The sequence below is a fragment of the Callospermophilus lateralis genome, unplaced genomic scaffold, assembly GCF_048772815.1.
Source record: "Callospermophilus lateralis isolate mCalLat2 unplaced genomic scaffold, mCalLat2.hap1 Scaffold_122, whole genome shotgun sequence".
Classification (NCBI taxonomy): domain Eukaryota; kingdom Metazoa; phylum Chordata; class Mammalia; order Rodentia; family Sciuridae; genus Callospermophilus; species Callospermophilus lateralis.
The window spans coordinates 842,642-869,753 of NW_027512409.1; the positions used below are offsets into that span (position 1 = coordinate 842,642).

The following is a 27,112-nucleotide window of genomic DNA, read 5'->3' on the forward strand; positions in this document are numbered from 1 at the left end:
GCAAGTTCTCTGCCACTGAACTGCACTACAGCACTCCCTGATGGCCTTGGAAATGGGACTCTTGCAGGCACTCTTGTGGTCTTTGGACATACTGAGATGTTAGCTCTGTATATTTTGGACTTGCAGCTTTCATGATTGTGTGAGTTGCTTGGTTATAATATAAATTATATTCACATACGTATGTTTGTACCATGAGTTCTATTTCTCTAGAGAGTAGTTCTTGAAGAACAAATCTTGAATAAATTTTCTGAATTACTTCTATATTTTTGAAAATTGACTCTCTACTATATTGACTTAAAAACATTAATGATTCTCTTTTCAGTAGAAAAGAGAGCATGATAGTCCATTACATGATATGACTAAAGAGGTATAAAAAAAATCCCCTTTCTAAATTCCTAATCAAGCACAAAAAACAAGAATTTCGGTGATTACATATATGGTACTTGCAAATATTCTGTTCTAAATTAATGCATATAAAAACATTGCTCCTAATGTTACAGAACAAAGTGGGGAGAGAAAAAGTTGGGCCCAGGGCTGAGGGCCACACAAATCTACTTGAAAGCTTTTCTGTCTTGAGAGAGATTTTATCTCCCATAGCTGCAGAGTTTATTTTCATTTAAAATCAAACCCAGAATCTTATCCTTTAGGTGATTTAATTACAACTCACATTGAATTGTCATCTTCACAGGATGTCTACTCTTAATGTAAGGACATTCATTTGGAAGAAATTCGTTGAATTGGGAAGATAAGTAAAGACTGAAGAACTTAGAGAAAATGAATCCCTAAATTCCAATGATAGTCTTTGCCAGTAGAAGCAACTTCTTCAAAATCATCTGAGGAGTTAACCTTGCATTACCTAAGGAAAAATAATAGCTTCATCCCCACACCAGCCAGTTGTATGGCAAAGGAATAATCCTCTACTCTGGACCTAACCCTTCATTCCTCATGGTTCTAATCCTATAATTAGAGTCTGAAACCAGAAGGCCCCAGGGTTAAGTGCAACATGTGAACCATGAAGAGGTGAACCATACTCCATAAGAACAATTTGAGTTTTCCAGTTTATCCAAGAAAATTGGAGTTTACATATGAAGCAAATATTAGAGATGGGATAACAAGGAGGGGAACACACAGTTGGATCTGGCTGAGTTTATTGATATGAGTTTACTAAGTGCAGTTAATTTTAGAGCTTGGGGACTTAGAAAAGGCTTTCAAAGTATATATAGTTGGCTGAAACATGATTTGAAAAATGGCTCACAGTGAATGAGTTAGAAGTGTCAGACCAGTCTTGATTTAATGTAGACATATGGATTGTAAGACTTAGAGGATTTCAATGTCAGAGTGGATTTGTCACTTAAGATCTTGTCACCCATATTTGGAGATATACTTTTCCTGACAACTGTGAGAAATAAGTGAGGGGAGCCCAGGCATTCTTGAGGACTTGGTGATTGCTCTTCCCTGTACACAAGTCAGTGTAGTGGGAACTGTGGCCACTGAATTGGGAATTCTGAATTCAATGAGAGTAGATGGATACCAGAATTGCAGGAGCCAGGTGACAGAAACTAACTGTAAGGTAATGAGTCAAAGCAACAATCAGAAGAGTCTGCCTCATGTAGGACTATGGTGTTGGTTACTTGATCAAGGTGTTCCCAGAAATTAAATAGATAGGACTAGTAAATTCATGTTCAGTTTAAGCAGGAAAGTACTAGGTCAAGTGAACAAATGTCTAACCTGTTGTCCCTCAATCAATTCCTAGGCTTGAGTTTGTTTACAGATTCACAATATTTTGAATGGAAGGGAAAGGGTCCTGGTACACTGCCAACATTTATATTGTTAGTGTTTCTCCCAGTCTTCCTCAAAGGAACCTATGGTCTTTTATCAGGTTAAATGCAATGAGAAAAAGGAAATAATCAGAAATTTTGGAGACTACTGAATACATGGGCTCTGAACTAAAATTAATCCTAGGAGACTAAACATCAGTGAGGTCTACCTGTTAGGCATATGGAGGTCCAGTGATCAGTGGAGTTTTATCTCAGTTCTCTCTCCTAGTGGTTTTCTGTGTTCACAGACTCATTCTGTGGCTATTTTCCTGGATCTGGAATGTATAATTGGCATAGCCAAAATCATCAACTGCAATGATTCCCACAGTGATTTCCTGACCTATGGATTTAGGGCTATTATGATGCAAAATGGTTAGTAGAACTGTCCCTTCCTAGAAGAAAGTCACAAGCCAAAAACAGTACCACATTCCTGAAGGGACTGGAGAGTAGTGCTGCCATCAAGGACTTGAGAGATGTAAGGTTGGCGATTTCCACATCCTCATTCAACTTTCCTGTTTACCCTGTGCACAAAACAGATGGATTCTTTATATATAACCAGAGATATCAAAAATTGTGCTCTATAAGTATAATAAGAATTGTAATGCATTTTGCTGACATATATAAATAAATAAATGGAAAAAAACAGATGGATCTTAGAAAATTACAATGAATTATTCTAAGTTTAACTAGGTATTATCTCCAATTGCAGCTACTATACCAGATTTGGTTTCATTGCTTGACACATCCTTGGCACATGGTATGCAGTTATTGATTTGAAAAATTTATTTTTCTCCATTTCCTGTCAATTAGGTCCACCAGAAAGAGTTTGCTGTTTTCTGGCAAGGCCATAAATACACATTCTTTGTCTTTCCTCAAGGGTATATCAACTCTCTAGTCCTTAGTTTTCACTAGTTTCCGTTCCATATGATGTTATGCTGGTCCATTCTGTTGGTTGAACCTAGTGAAAAGATACTACTTCATACATTTTAAGATAGTTCCTGCCGCAGTCTGGCTGGACACAAAATCACGAGCCACTCACAGCCTTGTAGATTCAAACAGCAATTCTTTATTCCCGAACTCTAATCGGCACTCTACATGCACGTTCTGGGAAAATCCACACCTCCACCGGGCTCTGCATACCAAATACTCTCTGAATCCTGCAAGAACTCAGCGGAAACTCAAGGAGAGGGCGCCTGAGGCAGCAGGATACGCCCTATTCCCAGCAGGAGCAGAGTCACCTTTCTCAAACATTCATGCAATGTCACTGCAAATGACCTGGGTCCAAGGCAAGCCCATTTCCACAATGGAGAGTCCTCCCTCTAAGCAACATTGGGTAGGCTGACAAGGAAATTGCCATGTGTCATTCCTACTTGGCTATGACTCTCAGCAAATTCCATGTGAGAAGGTAGGAAATAATTCTGATGAAAATTCAGATCTTCCTGTTAAAAAATTCAGAACACTGCTAAGTGTCTGGTGATATGAGGCCTGTTGAGGTATCCCTTCTAAGGTAAAGGGTAATTTGCTGCTCTCTTACAGCCAAAACAATAGAGAAAATATGCTGAGTAGAGCTCTTGAGATTTTGAAGGCATCATATTTTTTATTTTGGTGAGTTATACCAGTCCATATATTTTTTGTAGTATGCTGTATTATTTTATAGTATACTTCTTTCCCATGTTATTATAAAAAACTTGAGGTGACTTAAGAACCATGAGAATAACGAGGAGAAAAAAAAGAAAAGCATCTAATGAAGGAATGGAATATCTGTTAGCTGTAACAAGTACCTGTTCTTATTTGTTGAACTGGAACCTCTCTAACATAATCAGTCTGTGGGGACATGGGCACATGAACTAGGGAAACAGATATGGGACTGGTGCTTGTGTCTACTCATTTCCAGAAGGCACATGTCTTCTACACCTTTTCTTAAGTGACTGAAGGCAAACTACATGAGAATCCAGTATTTATATTTTGCCCATTTTGAGGTATTAAATGCATAAGGAAAAGATTACTTATGTCCAAGTAACATGCAAAAAATATTTTTTTAGAGAGAGAATTTTTAAAAATTTATTTATTTATTTATTTTAGTTATTGGCGGATCTTTGTTTGTATGTGGTGCTCAGGATTGAACCCGGGCCACACGCATGCCAGGCGAGCACGCTACCGCTTGAGCCACATCCCCAGCAAAAAATATTTTTAGGGGCTGGGATTGTGGCTCAGTGGTAGAGTGCTCGCCCAGCATGTGCGAGGCCCTGGGATCTATCCCCAGCACCACATAAGAATAAATAAATAAAATAAAGATATTGTGTCCAACTACAAATAAAAAATAAATATTAAAAAAAAATAAGGGCTGGGGTTGTGGCTCAGTGGTAGAGTGCTTGCCTAGCATGCATGAGACACTGGGTTCAATCCTCAGCACCACATAAATATAAAATAAAGATATTGTGTCCACCTAAAACTTAAGAATAAATATTTAAAAAATTTTAAAAATATATATTTTTAAACCAACATGGTTAAGTGTTAAGATTTTTAGAAATCAGAATATTTATTCACATAATTTTAAAGTCATAGCTAATCATACTTTATGGTAATGATTTAAGTGATGCAGTTTTCACATTTGTTTCCTTCAGAGAAAAGGTAGATTAGTTGTTCTTGAACTAGTCAACAGCTCTGCAAGAGGAGACATTCTTTCTGGCATGCTTTATTTTCAGTTCAGACACCTCAATTAGGTTTTTTTTTTCTAAATGCTGCCACTGTCTTCTGTTTGAAATTTATAAGCTCTTCTTTTGCCGATTCAGAAAGCTGTTCTAATTTCTGGCAGCAATTCTGCTGGTGTTCCTCAGCCAACTTGACATCTTTGCTTTTTTTTTTTTTTTTTTTTTTACTTTTTTTTAATTGGTTATTCAAAACATTACAAAGATTGCAGAATCTTTTTAACTGGGCCTTATCCAGAGCTTTGTTTGAGTTCTCTAGTTGATGAAGCCTTTGGTGCCTCTGTATGAGAGACCCTTCACTATAAGAGACCCTTCGCGGCCTCTGTAAGCATGTAATATTGGAGAAGCTCTGTCATCTTTAAATCTTCATCTGATGAGACTCTACCCTCTACTTTCCTAAGGTTTTCAAATTGTTCAGCAAACTTCAATAGGTATTTTTTGATGATCGTGGGTTTACCTAAAGCCAGGCTGTGCAAGCTGGCTGCAGTGTGAATATAATCATCAGCAACATTTGTATGAGATCTGGTCATTTTGTCTGCTTTAGCACAGGAATCCTTGATCCTGTGGGAATAGTAAATAAGAAAGTTCTCTTGCTCCAAGAAGTCATCCACCTCCTTAACTGCAGGAAAAAGAACTTCATCAGCACTTTTCACCACACTTCTAAAGAAGCCACCAAACATCTCTTTTTTTCCACCAAATACTTAGATCCTCACTGTATTCCAGAAAACATGAAATTTGTGATTTACTGAGAACAGAATGAGAAAAAGCTACTAAAGAAATACTTCATGAGAGGACGTAATCTTCTTAAAGACAGCAAGATACTCAGCTTCCAGTTATTGCTTCATCTTTGCAAATTCTTCTTTTGTCAGAGATCCTTCACCCTCTGCCAGTTTCTACATCTTCTTTTGAGGACCATTGAAATTTGGTTTTGTAGAAGCAGGAGGAATAATATGCCTAGTCTGTGGCTTCAATAGAGTATCATATAGTCACACAAAGTTTTGATGTCACCTGGTGACAGAAAACTCTGGGCTCTGAAATGTGGGCTGTGGAGTCTTGGTGTGCACTGTCAACTTGACCTTATCTCTGTCACTGAGTGCATCAGGTATGTCAATCTGAAGTGACGAATCAACATTCAGGTGCACAGACACAGACCTCAGGTTGTCACGGTCCTCCTGCTGTTGCAGCTACTCAGGAACCATGGTCTTGGCAATGCAGCTCTAGAGCAGGGGCTGCGTGGCCTTACTCAGCACCACACAGAGGCCACTGACCAGAAGACTGTGACATGGAAAGCAGCACTGATGCTCTTCCAGTGAGGTTCACTTTGACAGAGCACAGCCCATATATTGTTGACCGCAAAAGCTTCTATGTTAGAGTGAGACCCAGGAAAGTATGTATAGTCTGCCTTGCCACCTGAGCCACCAGATACAATGGTGCTTGAATGGTGCTTGTAATATTTATGCTGTGAAGAGCCTTAGGCAGGGCTCTAGGTGAATCATCACTCAGGCCTTCAGGATTTTTGAGCAAATCAATGTAATCACCCTCAGAGAACTATCTCCATTTTAGAGACAGGTCTTAGCCTGCTACCGGACTTTCATAGAGATTGGATATTCAACTATTGGCCACCAAGTTACCATGTGACCTGAGCTTCCCTCACAAACTGCTAATACCTGGCCCCCCAAGTTGTTAGGTTGCACGTGCAGTGCAGCACTGTCATTGAATGGAAGAGGTACATATGAGACTGGATTGGGCAGGCCCTGATGGTGCAAGTACCATATCTAATGTACTGCCCTAAATGCCCCTGGCCCCACAGACTACAATGGAGGCAAGGAAGAGCAAGTCTAGGATACAGGAGATCTCCTAGATTTTCTCTTAGTATTATTATACTATGTGAATATGAATTAGAATGGAAATCTCTTAGTATTGTCATGACCTGTGGACATCAATGGGAATTATAACTCTTCAATTCAGACTTAAGACACTTAGGGATGAATGTTTAGGTCCCTTTCCACATACCAGGTAAAGATCTGCTGAGTTTTTGATGGAGACAAAAAAGAATATTAAATGGGTAGTGAAAGTAGATACAGTTGACCCTCCATGTCCACAGTTTCTGCATCTTCAGATTAAACAAACCTAGATTGAAAATTGTGTCTATGTACTGACTATTTTTTTGTTATTATTCCATAGACCATACAGTATACCAATCATTTACAGTACACTGTCACAGTGTTAGATATTATACATAATCTAGAGTTGACTTAAAGCATACAGGAGTATATAGTTTATAGGCAAATACTGCAGCATTTGATGTAAGAGATTTAACATCCATGGACTTAGGTATTCATGGAGGAATCCTAGAACCAATTCCCCTTAGATACATGATCAGTTAACACAATTGAGGACTGTAATTGTGTATGTTTGTGTTTTCTCTCCTCTCTATATAAATTGTGTTCATAGTCTTCCTTCCCATTTGTTAACATGAGACACTTTGCCTTTGTACCATAGTATTTAAGCATTTCAAACTTTATACCATAGTATTTAAAATATTGGACATCCACAACAAGAGCACTCAAGGAAACATTGCTCTCCTAAATAACAAGTGGAAATCACCTCTGGTTCTCCCAGCTTGGATGGCAAAAGGCCAGGGAGGAATTCACAACTCTGGGCTGGCAGGTCAATCTCACATATGGAGCCCACATCCTTGCTGGGCTTCCATATGGTCTCCCTACTCCCTGATGATTCTTTCTTGAAGAACTTGCACCAAAATCTTACTGCCAGGGTTTGCTTCTGGGACACAAGCTCCAAACAGAGTTTGTCATGGCTTCCTGAAGCTGTGAGAAGGCAGCCTAATACACAGCCTGTGGCCGATTGCAGTTTCCTCCAGGATTACAAGCAGGCTGTGACCTAATGTTCCAACAATTCCACCTTCCTCCTCCCTGAGGCCCGGAGAGGAGTCCTAGGCTCACAAACATGTGGGTGGCTGGGAGGGGCATCTGAACTTTTCGCCCACATCCAGCAAGAGCGAGGGAATAGGTTCCCTCCAGAAGCATGGGCTGGCTGTAAATAAAAGCTAAGTAGTACCACTACGAGATAAATGCAGGACACAGAAAAGTAGTTTCAGAGTGAGGGCAGCCATGGGCCAAGCTGACCAGATGGGTTTAGCTTCTAACAAAGAAGGGAGCCCACGCTTGATTTATTTATATCAGAAAACATCAAAGATTTTTGATAGAAAATTCTTCACCAAAACAGGATAAAGGTAGGGGCAGGCAGGTTGCTCAATTCTTAAAGGGTCATGCCCATCTCTGGTGATGCTTAGGGACCTTTTGGCAGAATGGAGAGGGAGTTCACTTGCAAAGGGCGATCTTGATAGCAGGGATTGCCGCTGTAAGTTCCCAATTGGTACCCCCTCGCTGGCTTCTCTGCTATAAAGGTCCTCATGCATCTCATGGTGGCTTCCTGCAGGAACTCATATTCAGCTATTACAGCCCACTGTTCATAGACCCTCTGGAGGAAGGCAAATTGGCCTGTTGTTCCCCTCACCTGCACTGTTCATTATTCCCTGTTGCTCACACATGGTGGTTGGGGATGTTCTTCATCACCTCAGAGTTTAGTGAGGCAGAGAGTGGCCCCCTGGTTAAAGACATGATAGATTCTGGAACTTTCAGCCTTGGTAGGCCAAGTGCTAGTCAATTCAGTTTTTTCTCTGAAACTATGGATATAGGCCTGATCACTCTGGGGGGATGCCATGCGTGCCTTCTCCTTGGAAGCTTGTTCCCCACAACATTTCACAATTCAGTGGTTCACTGGGGATGACCTAATGCATGGAGAGCTAAGTACTCCGAACTCTTCCTGATTCCCTTCCTCTTCTGGATGGAGGCCATGTTCCTGTTAATTACTTGAAAATAACACCTTGTTTTTACTACAGAATTCTTGCCAGCATGACCCACATTTACCATGGGTCCCTTCTATGTCCACCTCCTTACTCCTAGAACTCGTGGCATGTATACCATTTCCCAAGGGGTGGTCCAGTGGGGAGGTGAGTTGATGAGGAGTTCCCGCCTCAGGAGCTCAAGAGATCTGGGAACCGGGACCCTCATTTTTCCTGGACAGTTGGGTGTTTTCCCCCTCATAAGCCTCACACAGATGTAATTCCCTCTCTGGTGATAGTCTACTATTTTGAAGGAGGTCTCCTCAGTGCTCTTTGGGAAAGAGATTGGAAAGTTCTTATAGCATCTAGATTTGGGGACTTCCATGTGATCCTAAACCAGGACTTCTATCTTCATAAATATGGATCTGGAGAATGTCTGTTCACCCTCTCAGAGAAGCTCCAGTTAGATGGCACCAGAACTTCAGCTTGAGCCAGACTGCCTCTCTGGGGCAGAGGAGAAGGAATATAGGAGGTATATATATATCTTCACTTGAACCATGTTCTGAATATATTTTTATCATTTTGTCTCTTTATGTAAGGATCGGATGAGGCAAATCAGTGATGTTCACTCAAGGCATATGGACATTTATGCAATCCAAGACTTCTGCTTTTCAGGGTTTGTGGGTGGTTGCTATAGACACACTTCCATGAGTTCAACAAATACACTGCCAGTGTAATGCCACATTATGTACAACCACAAGAACGAGATCCTGGTTGGAATGAGTCGTACTCCATGTCTGTATAATATGTCAAAATATGCTCTGCTCTCATGTATATCTAACAACAACAAAAACAATAAAATATATACCTGTAAAAAACATGCATTGTAATGTATACAGACGAAATTACATTATATACATATTAATTTATAAAATGGCTGTTTAAATAAAGAAAAAAACCAAGAATGTTGGCTAACATGAGGCAATGCCAGTACAAGGCCAGGTGCAGCCCAGTGCACAGGTAGATTTCCCAGGATAAAGAGGTTTCCAAGAGGGATACCAAGATACTCAGAAAACACAAGGACCCTTCTTTTTGCTTTGGTTATGATGAAGATGAAATATGAAATGGTTGATGATTTTAATGAAGAGATTTTATAGTTAATTAAATGGAAGCCAAGGTGGGTTTGGGAGTCAGGGAAATTCAAGGATTAATCATGGAATAAAGCCAGCTTGCTAGGTTTTGGGATTTGTTACATGATAAAAAAGGATCCAAAGAACAGTTAAATTGTGGAAGTGCTCTTCAAAGTAATAAGTAGAATCAAAGAACTAAAAAATGTTGTCTGAAGAGAAAGTACTTTTCTTTTGGTACTAGGGCTTAAATCCAGGGGTACTTAACCACTGAGAAAAATCTCCAGCCATTTTTATTTTATTTTATTTTTATTTTGAGACAGGGTCTTTATTAGTTGTTCCGGGCCTTGCCAAGTTGATGACGCTGTCTTTGAACTTGCAATCTTTCAGCTTCAGCCTTCTAAGCTTAAGGCATTTTTAATCTATGTTTTTTTTTTTTGAGAGAGAGAGAGAGAGAGAGAGAGAGAGAGAGAGAATTTTTTAATATATATTTTTTAGTTTTCAGTGAACACAACATCTTTATTTTATTTTTTTTTTTGTGGTGCTAAAGATCGAACCCAGCACCCGGCACATGCCAGGCGAGCGCATTACTGCTTAAGCCACATCCCCAGCCCAAATGTGTGGTTTTATAGTGAGGAGGGGATGGAACACTAGCTAGAGACTGGGGGAATCCTTATTCCACTGCATCCAACATAGTCTCTCTCTCTCTCTCTCTCTCTCTCTCTCTCTCTCTCTCTCTCTCTCTTGGTTTTCTCTTTCAAAAAGTGAGATTGTTGAATAGTGAAATATTTCTGGCTCTCCTAATTCTATTTCAAATTTTGTGATCAAACTTCTTGTAAGTGAATGGTTACCAAGTAATTTATGCATAACTATTTACAATTTGATCTTCCATGACTGATTCATTTAGGTGTGTGTGTGTGTGTGTGTGTGTGTGTGTGTGTGTGTGTGTGTATGTAGTGTCTCATTAGAATAAAGGTTTTTTTGAAAGTACCCATGAATGTTTAGCATGTTAGATTAGGAAGACTTTGTGGATGTTCATTGCCTCTATCATCGTTATTCTATAGGGTTGGGACCACAGATATTTAAAAATTAAATTAAACCATTAATTATTATTTTTTGTTGGTATTAGAGATTAACCAAGATATGCTTGACCACTTAGTTACATACCCAGTCCCCATTTTTTTTGTATTATTATACAGGGTTTTACTAAATTGCTGAGAATCTCATTAAGATACTGAAGCTGACCTTGTACTCTCAATTCTCATGCCTCAGGCTCCCAAATCACTGAGATTACAGGAGTGCAACATGGAAGCCAGATAATTATTCTTTGTAGTACCTAGAATATTATTAAAAGGGCATAACAGAGCTTTATTTTTAGAGAGAGGGAGATAGAGAGAGAGAGAGGGAGGGGGAGAGAGAGAGAGAGAGAGAGAGAGAGAAAGAATTTTTAATATTTATTTTTCAGTTTTCGGTGGACACAACATCTTTGTTTGTATGTGGTGCTGAGGATCGAACCCCGGCCGCACGCATGCCAGGCGAGCGCGCTACCGCTTGAGCCACATCCCAAGCCCATAACAGAGCTTTAAAGAAAGAAGTTCAGAAATACTTTAATTGAAATTTTTGAGAACTAGGAGAGTGGAATTGATTTTTACAAAAATAAAAGTAAAAAAAAAATTTTATGATTTTCAAAAGAGTAAGGTAGGTTTTGCCTAGTTTTGAAAACTCCAGACATATTGCTTATATTTTAATACCTCTTATATGACCAGCCCGTATGACATTAAGAAAGGGAAGTATTATGTGCTTTCTGTGTAAAGTTTCAGGAAGTTCCTGGTATGTGAACTGAAGGTGTTCATGCTGGTCAACACTGCAGCACAACCACAGTACTGGATTGTTTGTCATGTGGTTAATGATTTGCTTCCCTTAGAAAGTAGAAAGAGGAAAGAACACAGATAGGGCTTAATTTGTTCTTAGGTGGAGATAATTTTCTTTATCATTTGTTTAGTGGTATAGGAAATCACCCTTCACACAAAATGCATTTTGCTAACATTCTATAAAAATAATGCAGATGTTTGAATACCTTGTGCAAATGATGGCAGACATTTTTGTGAGACAGGTTTTAATGAAAAGGAGAAAACAGAACATGATTTTATGGTTAACTTGACCGTAAGGACAATGTTGCTAGAAGCCTTCTATTCAAAAAGTATGAAAAGTGATATTTTCCCCCAGAGATATAAGATTCAAATCTTTCTTAAAATGTATAAGGGACTGGATTTTTCATTTTATTTTTCCTAGGTGAATTTATAGTTCTTTTTTTTCTAAGAAGTTCATCTGAAATATAAAATCTCTTTCTGCTTTTCAGCCTTACTTTGGTCACAGAAGGTGGCTCAGGTTCTTGATTATCCTCTGTTTTTTAGCATTTGCTCCAATGCGCAGCAGTGGCCTTTCTCTTTTTTCTTTAGACCGTTTCAGGTCATCCTGGATCAGACCCAGCTCCCTGGATTCCATTTTCATGTTATCTTCTGTATCTCATAGTCTAATATTAGAGCTGTGTCATCATTTTTCTCATTCTTGACCATCACTGTGGTTTACTATGCCCCCCAACCTTGTGTTAGACACTCAGTCTCCATTGCAACACAGTTGAGAGGAAGATCCTCATAAGAGGTGATTAGGTCATTAAGGGCATTGCCATAGGGATGAATTTGGGGGGGGGGAGTGAGTTCCTAATGAAAGGGTAAGCCCCCACCTCTCATCCTTTCTTGCCATCACACTTTCCACCATGGAATGATGCATCAAGAAAGTTCTTGCCAGATGTGAACCTTTCAACTTTGAAATTCCTACACTTCAGAATTTTAAGAAATCGCTGTTCTTTATAAATCATCCATGTCAGTTATGGCAGCACAAAGTGGACCAAGACAAATGTTTAGAATAAAAAAATAGTTCTTCATATTCTCCCTGGTACTTCTTATTCTCTTTGCTTTGTTTTTAAATTTCTCTTGCGCTGAAATTCTGTTCTTATTTATTTATCTCTTTTCAGGAGTTTTGTCTTTGATAAATCAGATAGTTATAGACAAGTGATGGAGTGAAGTTGTGTTTATTTTGCCTTAGTACAGAGTATATTTTCATGAAGCAGGAGTCCACACCAATGACCATGTAACTAATTTAAAACTTTCTATCCAGGATTTGATTATGTTTTAATGAAGTATTATTATAGTAGTTCAGGATCTACAAATAGCGTGGAATGGTTTAGGATAAGAGGAAGAATGCTTTTAAGTATCATGGGGTTTAAATGGGTACAATCTAGTAATAAAGTCTGGGGCAGCACCCCACCTCCCCCACCAGCAGCTCTCAGATCTCTGTGTGAAAGGTCAGAGTGCTCCCTGCCATCTTCTTCTGGTAGTCGTTGTCAAATCTTCATTTTGGGCCACAGTAAAATAGTTCTTCCAGTCACCAGGCATCCCTGAAACAAGGCAAAATCTCAGTGATTGCTGCAGGAGTCCAGGGAGAATTGAGTGTACACCCAAGTTGTACAGTGGTATTGCTGGCAAGAATAAGCAATACAGCATCAAACACTAATGGGAAAATCCAAGTAGACATGAGAATTACAGGGTTTCACTTGACATCTTAGGATATATGTCTCATCTACCTTTCCTCATAAAAGGGGAGATGGAGTGGTCCATGATGCTGCTAGGTAGAGTAGTATAGTTGGCCATTGGGTTTTGCTTCATGACATCAAATGAGGTATGATAGATGATTTTATTCAGAACTTCCTCTGTTATGTCTTTCTCCAGGAACTTCAATATCTTCTCAATTTCCCTCTTTGGGTTCTGTATGTAGAACAATTACACAAAATAAATATTTTGGGATCTTCCATTAGGGATGATATTCTGTTAAGGTTAACTGCATTTGTAAAGAGACGTGTTAAGGGATTCATTCAAATATATTCCACAAATATTTCTCAAGTGTTACTAGTGAAAGGCACTGTACTACCCCAGATGTGCAGCAACAAGAAGATTGGGACTATTTCTATCATCAAGGAAATTGCGCTGCAAGAAGGAAACTGGGTATAAAATGACCAGTTGAAGTTCTGGATGTGCTTCCTGTGTCCTCACATCCCAGGAACGGGGAGGACAGGATGGGGATCATCTGAGAGAGACCAGGAGACCTCAAGAGAAGGAGAAATGTCAACTTCTGGAGGAGATCAGGGAAGGCATAGTGAACAAAGGAGAGTGTTGGTTAGTGTGATAATTAACTCTAGTGTCTGGGCTATAAGAATTGGCAGCAAATGGTCTATGAGTTTAATAGAAGGCTAATAAAAGAAGGAGTTTACCCAGAAGTGTACATGTTTGTACCTTGCTTCTTTCTGATAAAAAAAAAGTTGCAAAAAAAGGAGTTATAGCTATTGATTAAATATTAGAGTACTTCTTAGCATGGTCATAGGTGGCAATTTGTAATTCAAGGACATTAATCCAGACTCACAAGTGTTGAATCTGCTATCCACTCATCCACAATGAAATGAAGAAATCAGTTCACTGTCCTAATGTGTGACAATAATCCTGCAAATTTCAAATGGACTAGACCTCAAGTAGTGAGGAGGGCATAGAAGAGAGAGAAGGAAGTAGATTTCTTGAACAGAAATATGCACAATTGATAGTTATGATTGCAAAAATCTTTACAATAATCTCATGAGATAGAGATGATATAATTTTGTAGGTAAAGAAACATGACTCATATGTATCAGGATTCAACAAGGTGATCTGGCTAGAAGGCACAAGCTATTTCCAGAGGAAAAGGGTCTTCTGGAAAGTGTGAACAAAAGATAATTCTGAAGACAAAAAATATGGTTAGAGCTGAGGGGAAAACCTAGCTGGAAAGAGTGTCATAGAGAGGTTCTTCTGTTGGTAAGTCCACATTCCAGTGTCCCCACATCCCAGGAACTGGATGACAGGATGGGGATCGTATTGCCTTCACCTCTTTTATGTCCTCATAGAAAAGGTAGAGAATGTGATGCTGGTCCTTCATATCCCACCATCCCTTTACATGGTCATACCAGGAGCCCCATAGCACTGAGGAGGAGAGAGAAGGGACATCAATGTCAATATGAAACTTATCAAATGAGCATGACTTATCAAATAAAAGAGGAAAATTACTAAATACAACCAAAATACAAAGATACTGAGCAGAAGGATTCTTATTGCACAAGACAGAAAACTTGTTCTTTGAAAGTATTTTGGAAGATTGTGAAAAATATTCAGAATTTCCTGGGTTATATTTCCACCCTTGAACTTAGTTTTCCACAAGATATTGTCTATGGCCAGGGAATAAAAATCTTTTCCTTGCATCACCACAAATTGTGTAGATCAATAAATTTTGTTTCCAACATGCTGATTTTGAAAAAAAGACTTTCATTTTAAAAAGTCTCTAATTACCTGCTCTTGGGGCATCTTTGTTTTCAGTGATGGTAAATGGGAGGAGAGAAGATTGCTGGGTGTCTTTTGTTGTCCCTGTGAACCCTCCTGTACCTTGCATCTTTATCTACATTGCCAAGCACTTTGCAAGTTGACCTGCACAATCTGTCACCAGGGGCTCCTTTTACCTCAGAATTATAGATGGACTTTATTTCAAGAAGCATTGGAAGGCTTTTGCAAGCAGGAAGAGAGAAAGAACAATGTATTTGTTTCACTGATGCCTCCCAATTGACTCACTTTATTGATTGCTACCTCCACCAAAGGCCTCAGCTTCTGTGAAGGGGACCTCTCCTATCTCCAGGGAACTGTTGCTCCTTCAAGAATATTTCACTAGTTCTTGCTGATTTCCCAAAACTCTGCCCACAGCATTGTGAATAGTCTATTTGTTGACATCTCCTGGGAGACCTCATTCATGACATCTACTTCCTTGCAGGACCTTGACAGATACAATTCAGTGAAAAATCTTCTTTTTTGATGTCAATAGCTAAGTGAGGGAGAAAATAGGAACCCACAGTTTCCTTTTACTTACCTTTTCCATCTTTGAATGTTTCAATGTATTCCTCCCATGTACCAGGGTCAGGCACCATTGAATTCATTCTTGAAAAATGATAGTAAGATACCAGACAGTCCTTGGCATTTCTAGCTACATAGAAAATCTGGAATCATCCAGAAAAGGGAGAGAGAGGCAGAGAGAAAGCAAGATAGAAAATTATCACCATTTAGTGCTGAGGTTGTTGTTTTTAGAAAGCCGTTTTGGAGAGTCTTGGATGATCCTATTGGAGGAATAGAACATACATATGTTTTCTACAAAGTGATCATCTCTTCCAGTCTGCCTAGAAATTGTTCTGATTTGTAGCTGGTAGTCTTTGTGTTACTATTGAGTACCTCTTCTTTTAAATCCTAGAATTTTCCTGGGTTCCATATAAATACTGTACTCATCCTAACTTAACTTGGAGAATAAGGTATGTTCATCTATTCAGGGTGCTCTAACAAAGTACCACAGACTGGGTGTCAAATAAAAACTAGAAAGATTATTTCTCACAATTCTAGAGGTTAGATTGTCTGGTCAGGTCTTTCTTCCTCATAGATGACCATGTTTTATAAGAGTCCTAATCTTCGGACCTAAGGACCTAATCATCTATGAAAGCACCCCCATTCTTAAAACCATTACTTTGAGGATTAGAATTTCAATATTTGAACTTGAGAGGGTCATAACATGTGAAGGAAAGGTTCTCCTTGGATTTTGATAAACAAGAAATCTAAATTATAAAGTGGAAGGAGCTAAAGCAATGAGCTTATTGTCCCATTTCTACAAGATGAATCCCAGGCTTACAGATAAATTATCATTCCTATATTTTTATTTATGGATAAGATTGAGGACCTCTAAGGACAGTGCCAACTCTTTTTTTAGTGATGTTTGTGATGCTGATTCTTAAAGGAAAGGCAATGGTATGTCCTGGCAAGAAAAAAATGACCTCTTAGCTTCTTGTCTTGCTGTCCCCCTCCTTCCCTAACCACCTTGGCTTCTGTTCCAACCTATGCTGCTTTCAGTGGGGTTGGGGAGGTAGAGCACTGTGATGATGGGTAGTGTTCCCCCCCAAAGGTCCATATGTAAAGAATTGGTACTTAGGGTAGAATTACTGGAAGAGATTGAGCCTTGTGAGAGGGAGGTCTTAGGTCATTGGAGGTGTATTCTCAGAGGGGATTGTAGAATCCTGTGTCCTCTTTTTTTGTCTGTCTGTCTCTCTGTCTCTCTCTCTGTCTCTGTCTCTCTCTGTCTCTCTCTCTCTCTCTCTCTCTCTCTCTCTCTATATATATATATATATATATATATATATATATATATATATATGTATGTATGTGTGTGTGTGTCTGTGTGTCTGTGTGTCTGTGTGTGTGTGTTTACACACATACACATATATATAGCTAAAGATGTGAAAACTCAATCTGATATGCACTTTTGCCATAAATTGCCCTAACTGGAGGTCTAACTAAGTGGACTGCCTGGTCTTGTATTTTAACCTTCAAGCCAAAATAGTCCTCCTTTTACTTCACAAGTAGCTGTGTCAGGTATTTCATTACAGTACTTCAAAGCCAACCGATACAAGCTCAAAATTTTCTCAAGCACATTTGCCCAGCATATCACTTTATCAACAGAATTTGTGTCCAACACAACCAATACTCAGTCATAGTTTCCTCTTGGTGAATTACTCTCTCTCTCTCTCTCTCTCTCTCTTACATTCCCAACTACATTTCACCTATTATTCTCTTAGTCCTGTCATGACTATTCTTCTGGCCCATTTTTTGCTGTTGGATTTCCATCCAATATTCATGAACATAATTAAGAAACCAAAAAATCTGAGGTAACTACAAAGCCATGTATCAATATATTCTCAGATATTTCTTAATTTTTATGTCAGCTCTTGCTTTCAAGGCCTGAGTAACTGACAGTATGAGTCTTGGGCTAGATAGGGATGTGTAGTCCAATGTTAAATCAATTTCCAAGAGTTTGTTGACCTGTATTAGTTTTGAATTGCTGATGAAACAAGTCACCACAAATTCAGTGTTTTAAAACAATGTTGATTTATTCTTTTAAAGATATGGAGGTCAGATTTCACTGGGCTAAAGTCAAGGTGTAATCAAAACTGGATCCTTTTGGTAGTTCTAGGGAAAAATTCATTTCCTTGTGTTTGACTCTGGAGTGTGACTGCATTTTTTGCCTCCTGACACCCTCCTGGATCACTCTAACTTCTTTATTTGTCACATTTCCTATTTCCTAAGTCCTTCATGGTGATATCTAGGGCCTAGATAATCCAGGATAATCATACCATCTTGAGATCCTAAATTTTATTATACCTACAAGGTCCATTTTGCAATAATAACATTCCCAGGTACTGTTTAATAGATGCAGATATCTTTGGGCAATCACTCTTCATCCTATTATACCATCCTAAAATGAAAAGCTTGTACTAAGTTCTCTAAAGTCATTTCCTACTCAACTAACTCACAAATCTTAGTGCATAAAGAGAGATAATGCCATTGATATTTCTACACTATTTAGAAGACCTGAGTTTACAAAAAGAAGGTGTTAGTATGGTGAATAACCAAGGGCTAGTGTATCTTCTGACACTAAGCCTACAAGATCCGGTAATAATATTGGTTTTTGAGCAGCAAAATTAGCATGTCATGAATGGAATTATCTGTGGCAATAAAGCAAAAATTTTTTACGAGTCAAGGTATCTTGGGTATAATCTCATGAATGGGATAGAATTCCTAAGCATAGTCTTATGGCTGTCTATACTATTTTGTCTTGCCCCCCCTTTCTCCTTCACAGGAATGGGAGAGCATTTCTGAATATGAACAACTGTTCAGTAGTATTGTACTTTATTTGGAAAGAGGAGATGGTCAAGATAAAGAATTGGTGAGTCATAGAAACCCAGAAAACAGAACTGCATTTTGTATATGGACACGGCACCAAGGATAGTGCTATAGCTAAACAGACATAACTCTTATGGTTTCTAATTGAGTTCAGTACAGAAAATGAAAGAGCTTGTGGTTATCTTGGCAGTGAGAAACTTAACATCAACTCACTTTGTTTGCAACTTTCATGTAATTGGGTTTCCCTAGGATCTTGCCCATAAGGAGATATTCTAGTCCAGTTAATATGAGCATCTGATTCTGCCACGTGATTTTACTTTCTATTGTAAATTTCAATTTAGTATTTAGTTTATATTTATATTACATTGATTTCAAGTTTCACTGGTAGAGCACATATCAAAAGGAAATACTAATATAGTCAATGTACACTGCATTTGTGGGATTTGAATTAGGAAGTGTCATTTGTATTATTGCATGGACATAGAGGCATAATAGCACCTGGAAGCTTGCTTCATGAGATATGTTCTTTTTAAGTGTGGGCCAAGTTTCTAGATGCTAACAAAATCAGATTTCTCATCCTGAAAGGAAGAGAAATAGTTTTTGAACACCAAAGTGGACATTATTTAATTGGAACAGCCAGATAATGAACATGAGCATGGACTTCAGATTTTGACAGTGGAGAATATAATTGACAGACTCAGCTGCATCACTCTGAATTTGCCACCAAATTCCTTGAAAGGCCACATTTCTGAAAGGCTGCTCTTAGCTAAAGAGTGAGCATGATGGGGCTTTCTAGGCAATCAAGACTCTCTGGTGGTTGGCTTTGGTTGGAGAATCTGCATTGGTGTGGCTGCATTTTGTTCAGGGCTTCATTGCAAATGTCCCCAGATCTCCTTACTTGCCCCACGGGATCAGGCCAGCATCACGATCTGATGGCTCTCCATGCTCCTTTGTCTACACTTTCTCCCCGCAGGTTTTTCCCCAAGTAGATATTTGCATATCTAACTCCCCCATACCCTATGCTTGTTGGAGGACCCAAACTAAGATACCAACCTTCCTCAGGAAGTGCCTGCTTTGTTTCATTGATCACTGCCTTTGAAGTTGGATTAGTTGTCAATCAGAACGATTTCCCAGTATATTTCTAGAAATAGTATTAGGAAAGGAAGGTGGATCCAGAGTAAAGGGTATGGTATTATGGCCTACAGCCACCATGTTCAATGTAGTTCTCTGATTAGTTTCCTTTGACTGTCTTTCTTGTTTCTACTTAGAGTAGCAAATCTTACTTTTGAATTCTCTTTCCAGAAGGATGGTGGTAGCATCTGAACAGGTAGATGAGTCATCAGAGTTCTAGGAGAAGGCATTTTATTGGCCAGGTCCAGACCTGGGAAATAAGTTGAACATTTCTCATCAGCTACATGGATCCAATAATGTTTTGTCAAACGTTGGGAATCATATTGACCACACGACTGGCTCTGTGCCTTAAAGAATGATGTCATAGTCCGTGTTGCCCTCCTAGCCCATAGAGTCTACCTGTCCATTCTGGTAGAGTACAACACTAATGAGGCACAGCAAAACATGGAGGCAACACTGTTTCCCTCTCCTGTTGAGCACTGAGGTGTGCCTGGGTGGGCAGACAAAGAGGCTTTGGGAGGTCTAGTTTAGTGAGAATAAGACTCAGGGTATCTGGTTCTTTGGGCATCTCTGTTGTTGCATGGAAGAGCTGCCTATTCCTCTGAAGAGAGGGAGGTTACTGGGGCACCTCGATGGCCCTAGAAGCTCTGTCTAGAGTTTCAGCCTTTCTTTCAGCTGTTACTTCCATAACCAAGTTCCTGTCGTGTGCCAGCACTGAGCACTGTGCAGCAAGATGCTTTTAACTGAAAAGTGGAGCTTTATAGTCATCAAGTAATTTTTCCAAATAGTTAAATGTGGGAGCCATGATGGGAAGTCATCAGTCGGTGGGTGTGGAGGGCCACAGAGGTGGAGCTCTGTGAGAAACAGGAGATAAGCAAGGCCAGCAAGACTGAGTAAGGCATAGACAGAATCATTCCTAGAAAGAGAAAGTCCAATGCTAAGTGCTAGAACACTGAGCGCAGCTGGGACTGGTTAAACACTGCATAAACTTCAGGGGAAGGCTTGCAAGGAAAGCAGAAGTGTCATTTGTGGAGAACAAACCATCTGACAAAGAAGCAGATCTATGGAGAAAGGGAGGTATTATATGGTAATATGGTGGAGAAAGGAAAGAAAGGAGGGAAGGAAGAAAAAGTAAAGACCTTGTGGAAATGAAAAGAAAAGCAACTCTTGACTGTTCTTCCTCCTCTTCCCATCACCAGCACTATCCACAAACAAAAGCACACAGAAGAGGCCTTACAGATGCAAGAGGGTGCTTTCAAACTAAGGACTATCCATAAAATGAACATAAGTGGAAAAGGGCTGAGTGTATTAATACCAAATTACTGTAAAAGTCAGAAAAAGCAAACCACTTTCCCAAACCAACTACAAACCTGAAAATATGGTGCCACAACCTGTCAGACTAAATTCAATATTCTGAAACAGAAATTTGGGAATTGTATATATATATATATATATATATATATATATATATATATATATATATATATATATAATCAGAACTACAAGAAATAAGAGTAGAAATGAAAAAAAAAGATAGACAAGTACAAAAAGATCTGGTAGAAATCAAGAAAGATATAGAAAAAAACCCAAAAGAATACTAGAAACAGACTAAATTATGATGTAGACAATGGAGAAAAGATTTAAATGCAAACTTAACAGGAGATAGTGAAGGAAAGCAAGAAAATGCCTAAGAAAATAACAGTGACAAAATGAAAGAAGTGAAAAAAAAGTGTCCAAAGCAGAAGACAGGTGAGGAAGTTCCAAAACTGGCATGCATTGAAGTTCCTGAGAAGTAAAAAAAAATAGTGGGATGGAAATAATTTTTAAGTCCATAAGTTGTACAAACTTTCTGGAACAAGCTCTTTAATTTACATCTAAGTCATGGGAAGTAGATTTATAATGATCAATTCTGAAACATACTGAAGTTACTAGATCTGAAGATAAGGACCTCTAGAAAACAGATGAAATGGTTCATGAAGTTGAGAGAATACAACTAGCCTTGGACTTCTTAAAAATAGCATAAAAAAACAAACAAACAAATAAGGGAAAAGTGGAGTAGCATTTTAAAGAGGCTTTAGGAAAGAACTTGTGAATAAAAGATACTGTAACCAGTGCAGCTGTGCTTTAAATACCAAAGAGTTGTAGAATAAATGATTGAGTGTGTAAGAAGTCACTAAATGCAGCACATAGGAGCCCTTCCTTCACTATCTATGAGAATAAGTTTCATTGAACCAAGAAACGACCCAGAACACTTTGTTAAAAGTACTTAAGAGCAATTTTTCACATTATTTAGTACTAGATCTAAAATAATGCAAGTAAAGTCCTGGGTAAAATAATGTGTAGATCTTATACATTACAATGAAGTAGAAATAATGCAACTCAAAATTTGAGTAATATCACCGGCTTCTGTATAAGTATGAGGGAGTCAGAGGATTCTTTTGAAACCAGCATATCAAATCATAAAAGATTCTGTAAGAGAAAAAAATTTACATTTTTAGAGGTAGTAATTTATAGATAGATAAACACTGGCAAAAAGGTAGAAATTTTCTTAATCATAAAAAAATATAACAAACAAAACAATAAAAACCCAAACAAAAAGTCCTGCATACACTTTAATAAAAGAAAAGAAAAAAATCATATAAACACATTAAACATTATTATACACAGTAATTTCAAATGAAATTTTTAAATCTGACATAATTAGAACCAAAATTTTTGAATTTGGAATTTTTGAATTAGAACCAAAATTTTGAAATTTTTGAATCTGATATAATTAGAACCAAACCTATTAGTCATATCAATAAGAGTCAGTGCTCTTAAATTTAGAAGTATTAAGGTTTTTCAAATTGACTCATAAAAGGAAATTTAACTATATGCAGAATAGACCTTTCTAAAACACACTGACTAATAAAGGCCAAAGTAAAGGAATGAAGAGAGATAAAACATGCAAATTAAAAATAAAAAGGGATTGTGATGCTATTAGATAAAGCAGGATTCAATTCTCATATGAAATGAAGAAGGAGGAGCTTTATAGTGCTGAAGACCCAATTAAATTAAGAAAATGTCATAACAAATATCTGGTATTATTAAATAATAATATAAATATAAATAATAATAGGCATTATTATAGCTATTATTATTTTACAAATAAAAAAACATTAGATTTTGAGATGCCTAATAACTTGTTCATGGTCAAGAATCTCAACCACTATTTCTAGCAGAATTGTTGGATTCCCAAGTCTATGCCTTCTCACTATTGGGTTATCTTCTGTTGCCAAAGGTCCCATTTATTACTATATACTTTATAAAAACATGTTCTTTATTCTCTACTTGATTACAGACTCTTCAAGGGTGTTGTGTCTTACATTTCTTACTATATTTGATGTGATGCATGATGTTTTTTGATATTGCTACTATATAAATTTGATTTAATTCTTTGGTAGACAGGTTTTAGATAAAATACATTTGAAGACATTCCCTTCATGAGCTGGCAGCAGAATAACACAGGAACGTGGCTTTTCAAAACATGTTAAAAACAACTGACACATGATCAACACAAAATTATATATTCTTATGGGGCACTGTGATAATGTAACATATATACAACATGTAATCATCAAGTCAAGGTAATCAGCATTTCCATCTTTTTAAACTTTTATTATTTCTTTGTGCTAGGAAACTTTGAACTCTTCTAGTTCATTATAAGATACATAATGAAATTATTGTAAACTATAGATGACCTACTGTGCTGTATAGAATGCTGGAACGTTTTCCTCCCATTTAACTGTATTTTGATGCTCATTATTCAATTTCTGTCTGGTTCCTCTTCCTAGCCTCTAGTGACTTGCAGTCTACAATTTCTATAAAATTAAATGTTAAGTCCCACATATGAGCAAAAACATGCAGTATTTTTCTTTTTGTGTCTGGCTTATCTCTCTGAACATAATGTTCATTAGTCACATTTACATTGGGGCAAATGACAGAATTTCACTCCTTTATGGCTAAATAATATTTCAGTATCTATATACCAAAAAAAATATGGCTCAGTGGATGCTATGGTTCCTCAATCTTGCTATGTTAGCTTTCCATCATGAAAACAGATACTTCAAATAATCAACTTATAAAGAGGAAAGATTTGTTTTAATTCACAGTTTTAGAGGTTCCAGTCCATGACCATTTGGCCCTTTTGCTTTGGGCCTATGATGAAGCAGCATCTCATGGTGAGAGCGTTGGGTAGAACAAAACAACTCACCTCATGGACAGGAAGGGCAAGATGGAGAGCAAAGGGTCCCTCAACTTCAAGGGCACACCCAATGCTCTAAACCCCTCCCACCATGTCCTGCCTACCAAAGGTACTGTACCTTCTGTCAACTCCATATGGGGATCAAGCCTTTACTATGTGAACACTGGGGAGTCATTTAGGATCCAAAATATTTAGGATCCATCTGCCTTCTCTACACTAAAATGCTCCAGCATAAGGAAGGAATGTGTACCTGATGCTGCCAAATCATACATCTTAGAAAAGGAATTTGGAAGTCTTTTTTTCCTAGTTTTTTGACTTAGATTATCTTCAGATTCCTTCTCAGTTTCATTTGGAAGTACTTTCTAAGAGGCCTGTGGGAAAATGCATTCCTTAGGTGAAGACTGACCCTGTATGGTGGTAATGACCTCTCAGGTCCCAGCTGGGCACACTTACCTGAGTTGAGAGGTGGAGGTAAAGACCACTCTAGGAAAGGGTGCCGGTCAAAGGTGTTTGCCCTCTGGCACTTTTGCACATCTCCATCATTTTGGATCATGTCCACAATCTCCTGTGTCCAGGTTGTTCCTAAAAGCATCAATTATTCTCAATACCATTCACCATGGCACAGTTCAATCCATTTTTCCTTGATTATTCAGTTAAATTTGCTTTTTCTGAACGTGGAACAGGATCATCTCATGTGTCACCTTCTCTGTATGCCAACCAAAGTGGGTGGGATCCTCCTTTGAGCACTGGAGCCCCTCCATTCTCATTGTCATGACCTGCTCATAATATGTGCTTCTTTGGAACACCTGTTCTCTGTATCCTTAGTATTTAGCATAGAAATTTGCAGGTAATAGACCTAGATTGGTTGTATAAATATTGAATCAAATGTAATGAGACATAAAGATGAATTAGCCAATGTCCCTCCTTTAACAAGCTCATTATGGTTTTTTTTGGAGGAAATATGGCAGAGACTGCTTATTATCTAGCTACTATTCATATTTTTTCTTTTCAAATTAAGAGATCCTCAAATATTAGCTGGACTTATAACTATTTATGTAAAAAGCTGCATTTTCAATCTTTCTTGCAATTACATGTGGCCAGGGCACTAAATTCTGGGAAGCAGTTTTTAAAGGGAGGAACAGAGAGTAACTCCTTATTTACGACCTCTTTGATGGTATTTTGGAATGATGATTGAACCTCCAGCAACTTATACAGGACCATAGAAGCAAAAGCCACATCTTAAGGTGGTGGAGAAGAAAGTTAGAAGGAATCAGGTTTGCTGATGAAGGGTGCAGCCACTGTTTCAGTACTGGACTACTGATATAAGGACAACTTTTCTTTTGTGTTATTTTGAGTTTTCTGATACTTGTAGTCAACCTGAATTCTAAATGATATAGAAGAGGGATATTGATGGACATATGGATAGGCAAAAGTTAAATTATGGGAGGGAGGCTGAGTTACTGCAGTGGGGGTCAGTAGGTCTAATTGAGGAGAAAGGTACAAGGCCTGGAATAAAGACTCAAAGCAGAATGGAGTGTGCATCTCCATTAAGGAGGCAGGGCAAGCCAGGAGAGGAAATTTCAAGAGCTAAGAGAGAGAGGCAGGCATACTCTCCATGCTGGAAGTGTAAGAAAGGCTCAGAAGAGGTTGAGAGGTATTGAGAAGTGGGGAATAGAGAGAAAGAGTGTCAGGACCATGGTATAGAGGACAATATGGTCGACTGCATAATTTCCAAGGTGAGTTGAAACAAAATTTCTTCCTGAAGAAAAATACAGGATGAAGTTAAGAACTAGGCAAGAGAAGTGTCCAAAGCAAATTAGTCAGGAAAGAAGAGTATTGAGAAACTGAAAGCCCCTAACCTAGTTTACTAAATAAGATCTGGTGAGGTGGGGTGCTTCAGAAACTATGAAGAAAGAAGCACCTTCCAATTATCTTCAGTGAATCCACACTTTCTTGCAATCTTTCTGGTTATGAATATCTAATATTTTTCTTACTGAGTCAAGCGGTCCCTGAGAGATTTTTTTTTTCAAACTGGTTACAGCTTATAGTTCTTTGCTTCACTTTGTCACACAGTGTGGAATTAGAAATATAGAAAATGCAGGAGATCATCAGTCACTTCATCACAGTCTTTTCCTATTTGTCTACTCTGCACAATCCTGAGATATCCTTTGCCTTTTTTCCCCCACATAATCCACTTCATTTTATAAGAGGCTGTTAGACATCATCTCCACTTTCCCAGATGCATTCCACCATACTCACATAGGTTTTAGACACCGTTATTTTAGCCCAGTATCTATTGGGCTGAAAAATTCATTTTCTTGTCAATTTCTCCCTAGGAGGAACATTTCAGAAACAGGGGCTACTGTTCATTCAGGAAAGCTTAACAGAGAAGAAGGAGATCCTGGGCAGCCAAGATTTACTGGAAGAACTTCTACACTATTTCTTAGATTCTGTGCTCTTACGTTGTTTTGTAATTTTTTTTTTTATTCCTTTGCAATTCTGGCCACCTCTTTCTTTACCAAGGACCTAAATAAGAGGGAGGATCTTGCATTTGCATTCATGAATAAGTCCTGGTTCCACTTTTTCCAGGGACCAGTCCTGGAGAATAACTATATTCATTAAAATTAGGAGTCCCACTTTCAATATCATTGCTTTGCTAAGGCTGATGCCACCTACTGCTATTTCTGCACACCCACCTGCCTTTGCATAGGTTGCAATGAGGAGATCATCAGATTTTTCTTGGGAATTCCAGATTTTGTCCCAGTTACCACTTATCAGCTTGGTCATGAGGATTCCATCAATTTCTGTGGTTTCTGGTTGTAGGTCTTTTTCCTCCAGGTGGAGATCTTTCATTTCCTCCAAGGACATTTTAGTATGTGGACTTGACAGGTGCTTAAAAGAAAGGTAGACTTTTGTCATTTCTAATACTTAGAACAGTCACTCCTTAATTTTTTTTCTTTGGAGAGAGTCAGGAGAGGTGCATGATAGGAACTTACTTATTATTGCTTTTAATATTTATTTATGTAAGAGAAGTCAAAACCATGGAAGCCTGGAGCATTTTGAAAAGCTTTATTTCAGGGTATAACAATGACAAAGATGCAAATACATCTCAAATGGAGATAAACATGGGGAAGGAACACAGATCTGGGAAATTGTCTCTCTTGGGTTGGCACTTCAGAGCCTACCTGTCTGAGGCCTGAGTGACAGAGATATGAAGAACCCATGGCAAAGGGCTCTTGTCAGGTTTTAACACAAAGAAGCCAGAATGGAATCAGAATATAGGTTGACTGGCTTTGAAGCATGCTGGAAGAGGGAGAATAAACTGCATTTGATCTGAGTAGCTGTAGAGCTTGGGGGAAGTTATTTACACTCCTCTTG

At 38.4% G+C, this 27,112-nt stretch overlaps 1 protein-coding gene and 1 pseudogene across 1 annotated transcript; both read right to left on the bottom strand.

The window, feature by feature from the left end:
• Nucleotides 1-4,453: 4,453 nt before the first annotated feature.
• LOC143640127 (sorting nexin-5 pseudogene) lies at nt 4,454-5,424 on the bottom strand (annotated as a pseudogene).
• A 7,458-nt stretch (nt 5,425-12,882) lies between these two features.
• On the bottom strand, nt 12,883-26,602 carry LOC143640113 (sulfotransferase 1C1-like). Its single transcript, XM_077108044.1, has 7 exons — nt 26,431-26,602; nt 24,188-24,316; nt 19,644-19,741; nt 15,512-15,638; nt 14,486-14,580; nt 13,161-13,341; nt 12,883-12,974 (listed from the first exon to the last, which is right to left on the bottom strand). Exons 1-7 carry the CDS (start codon nt 26,600-26,602, stop codon nt 12,883-12,885), a joined length of 894 nt encoding a protein of 297 aa, XP_076964159.1.
• Between the last annotated feature and the right edge of the window lie 510 nt (nt 26,603-27,112).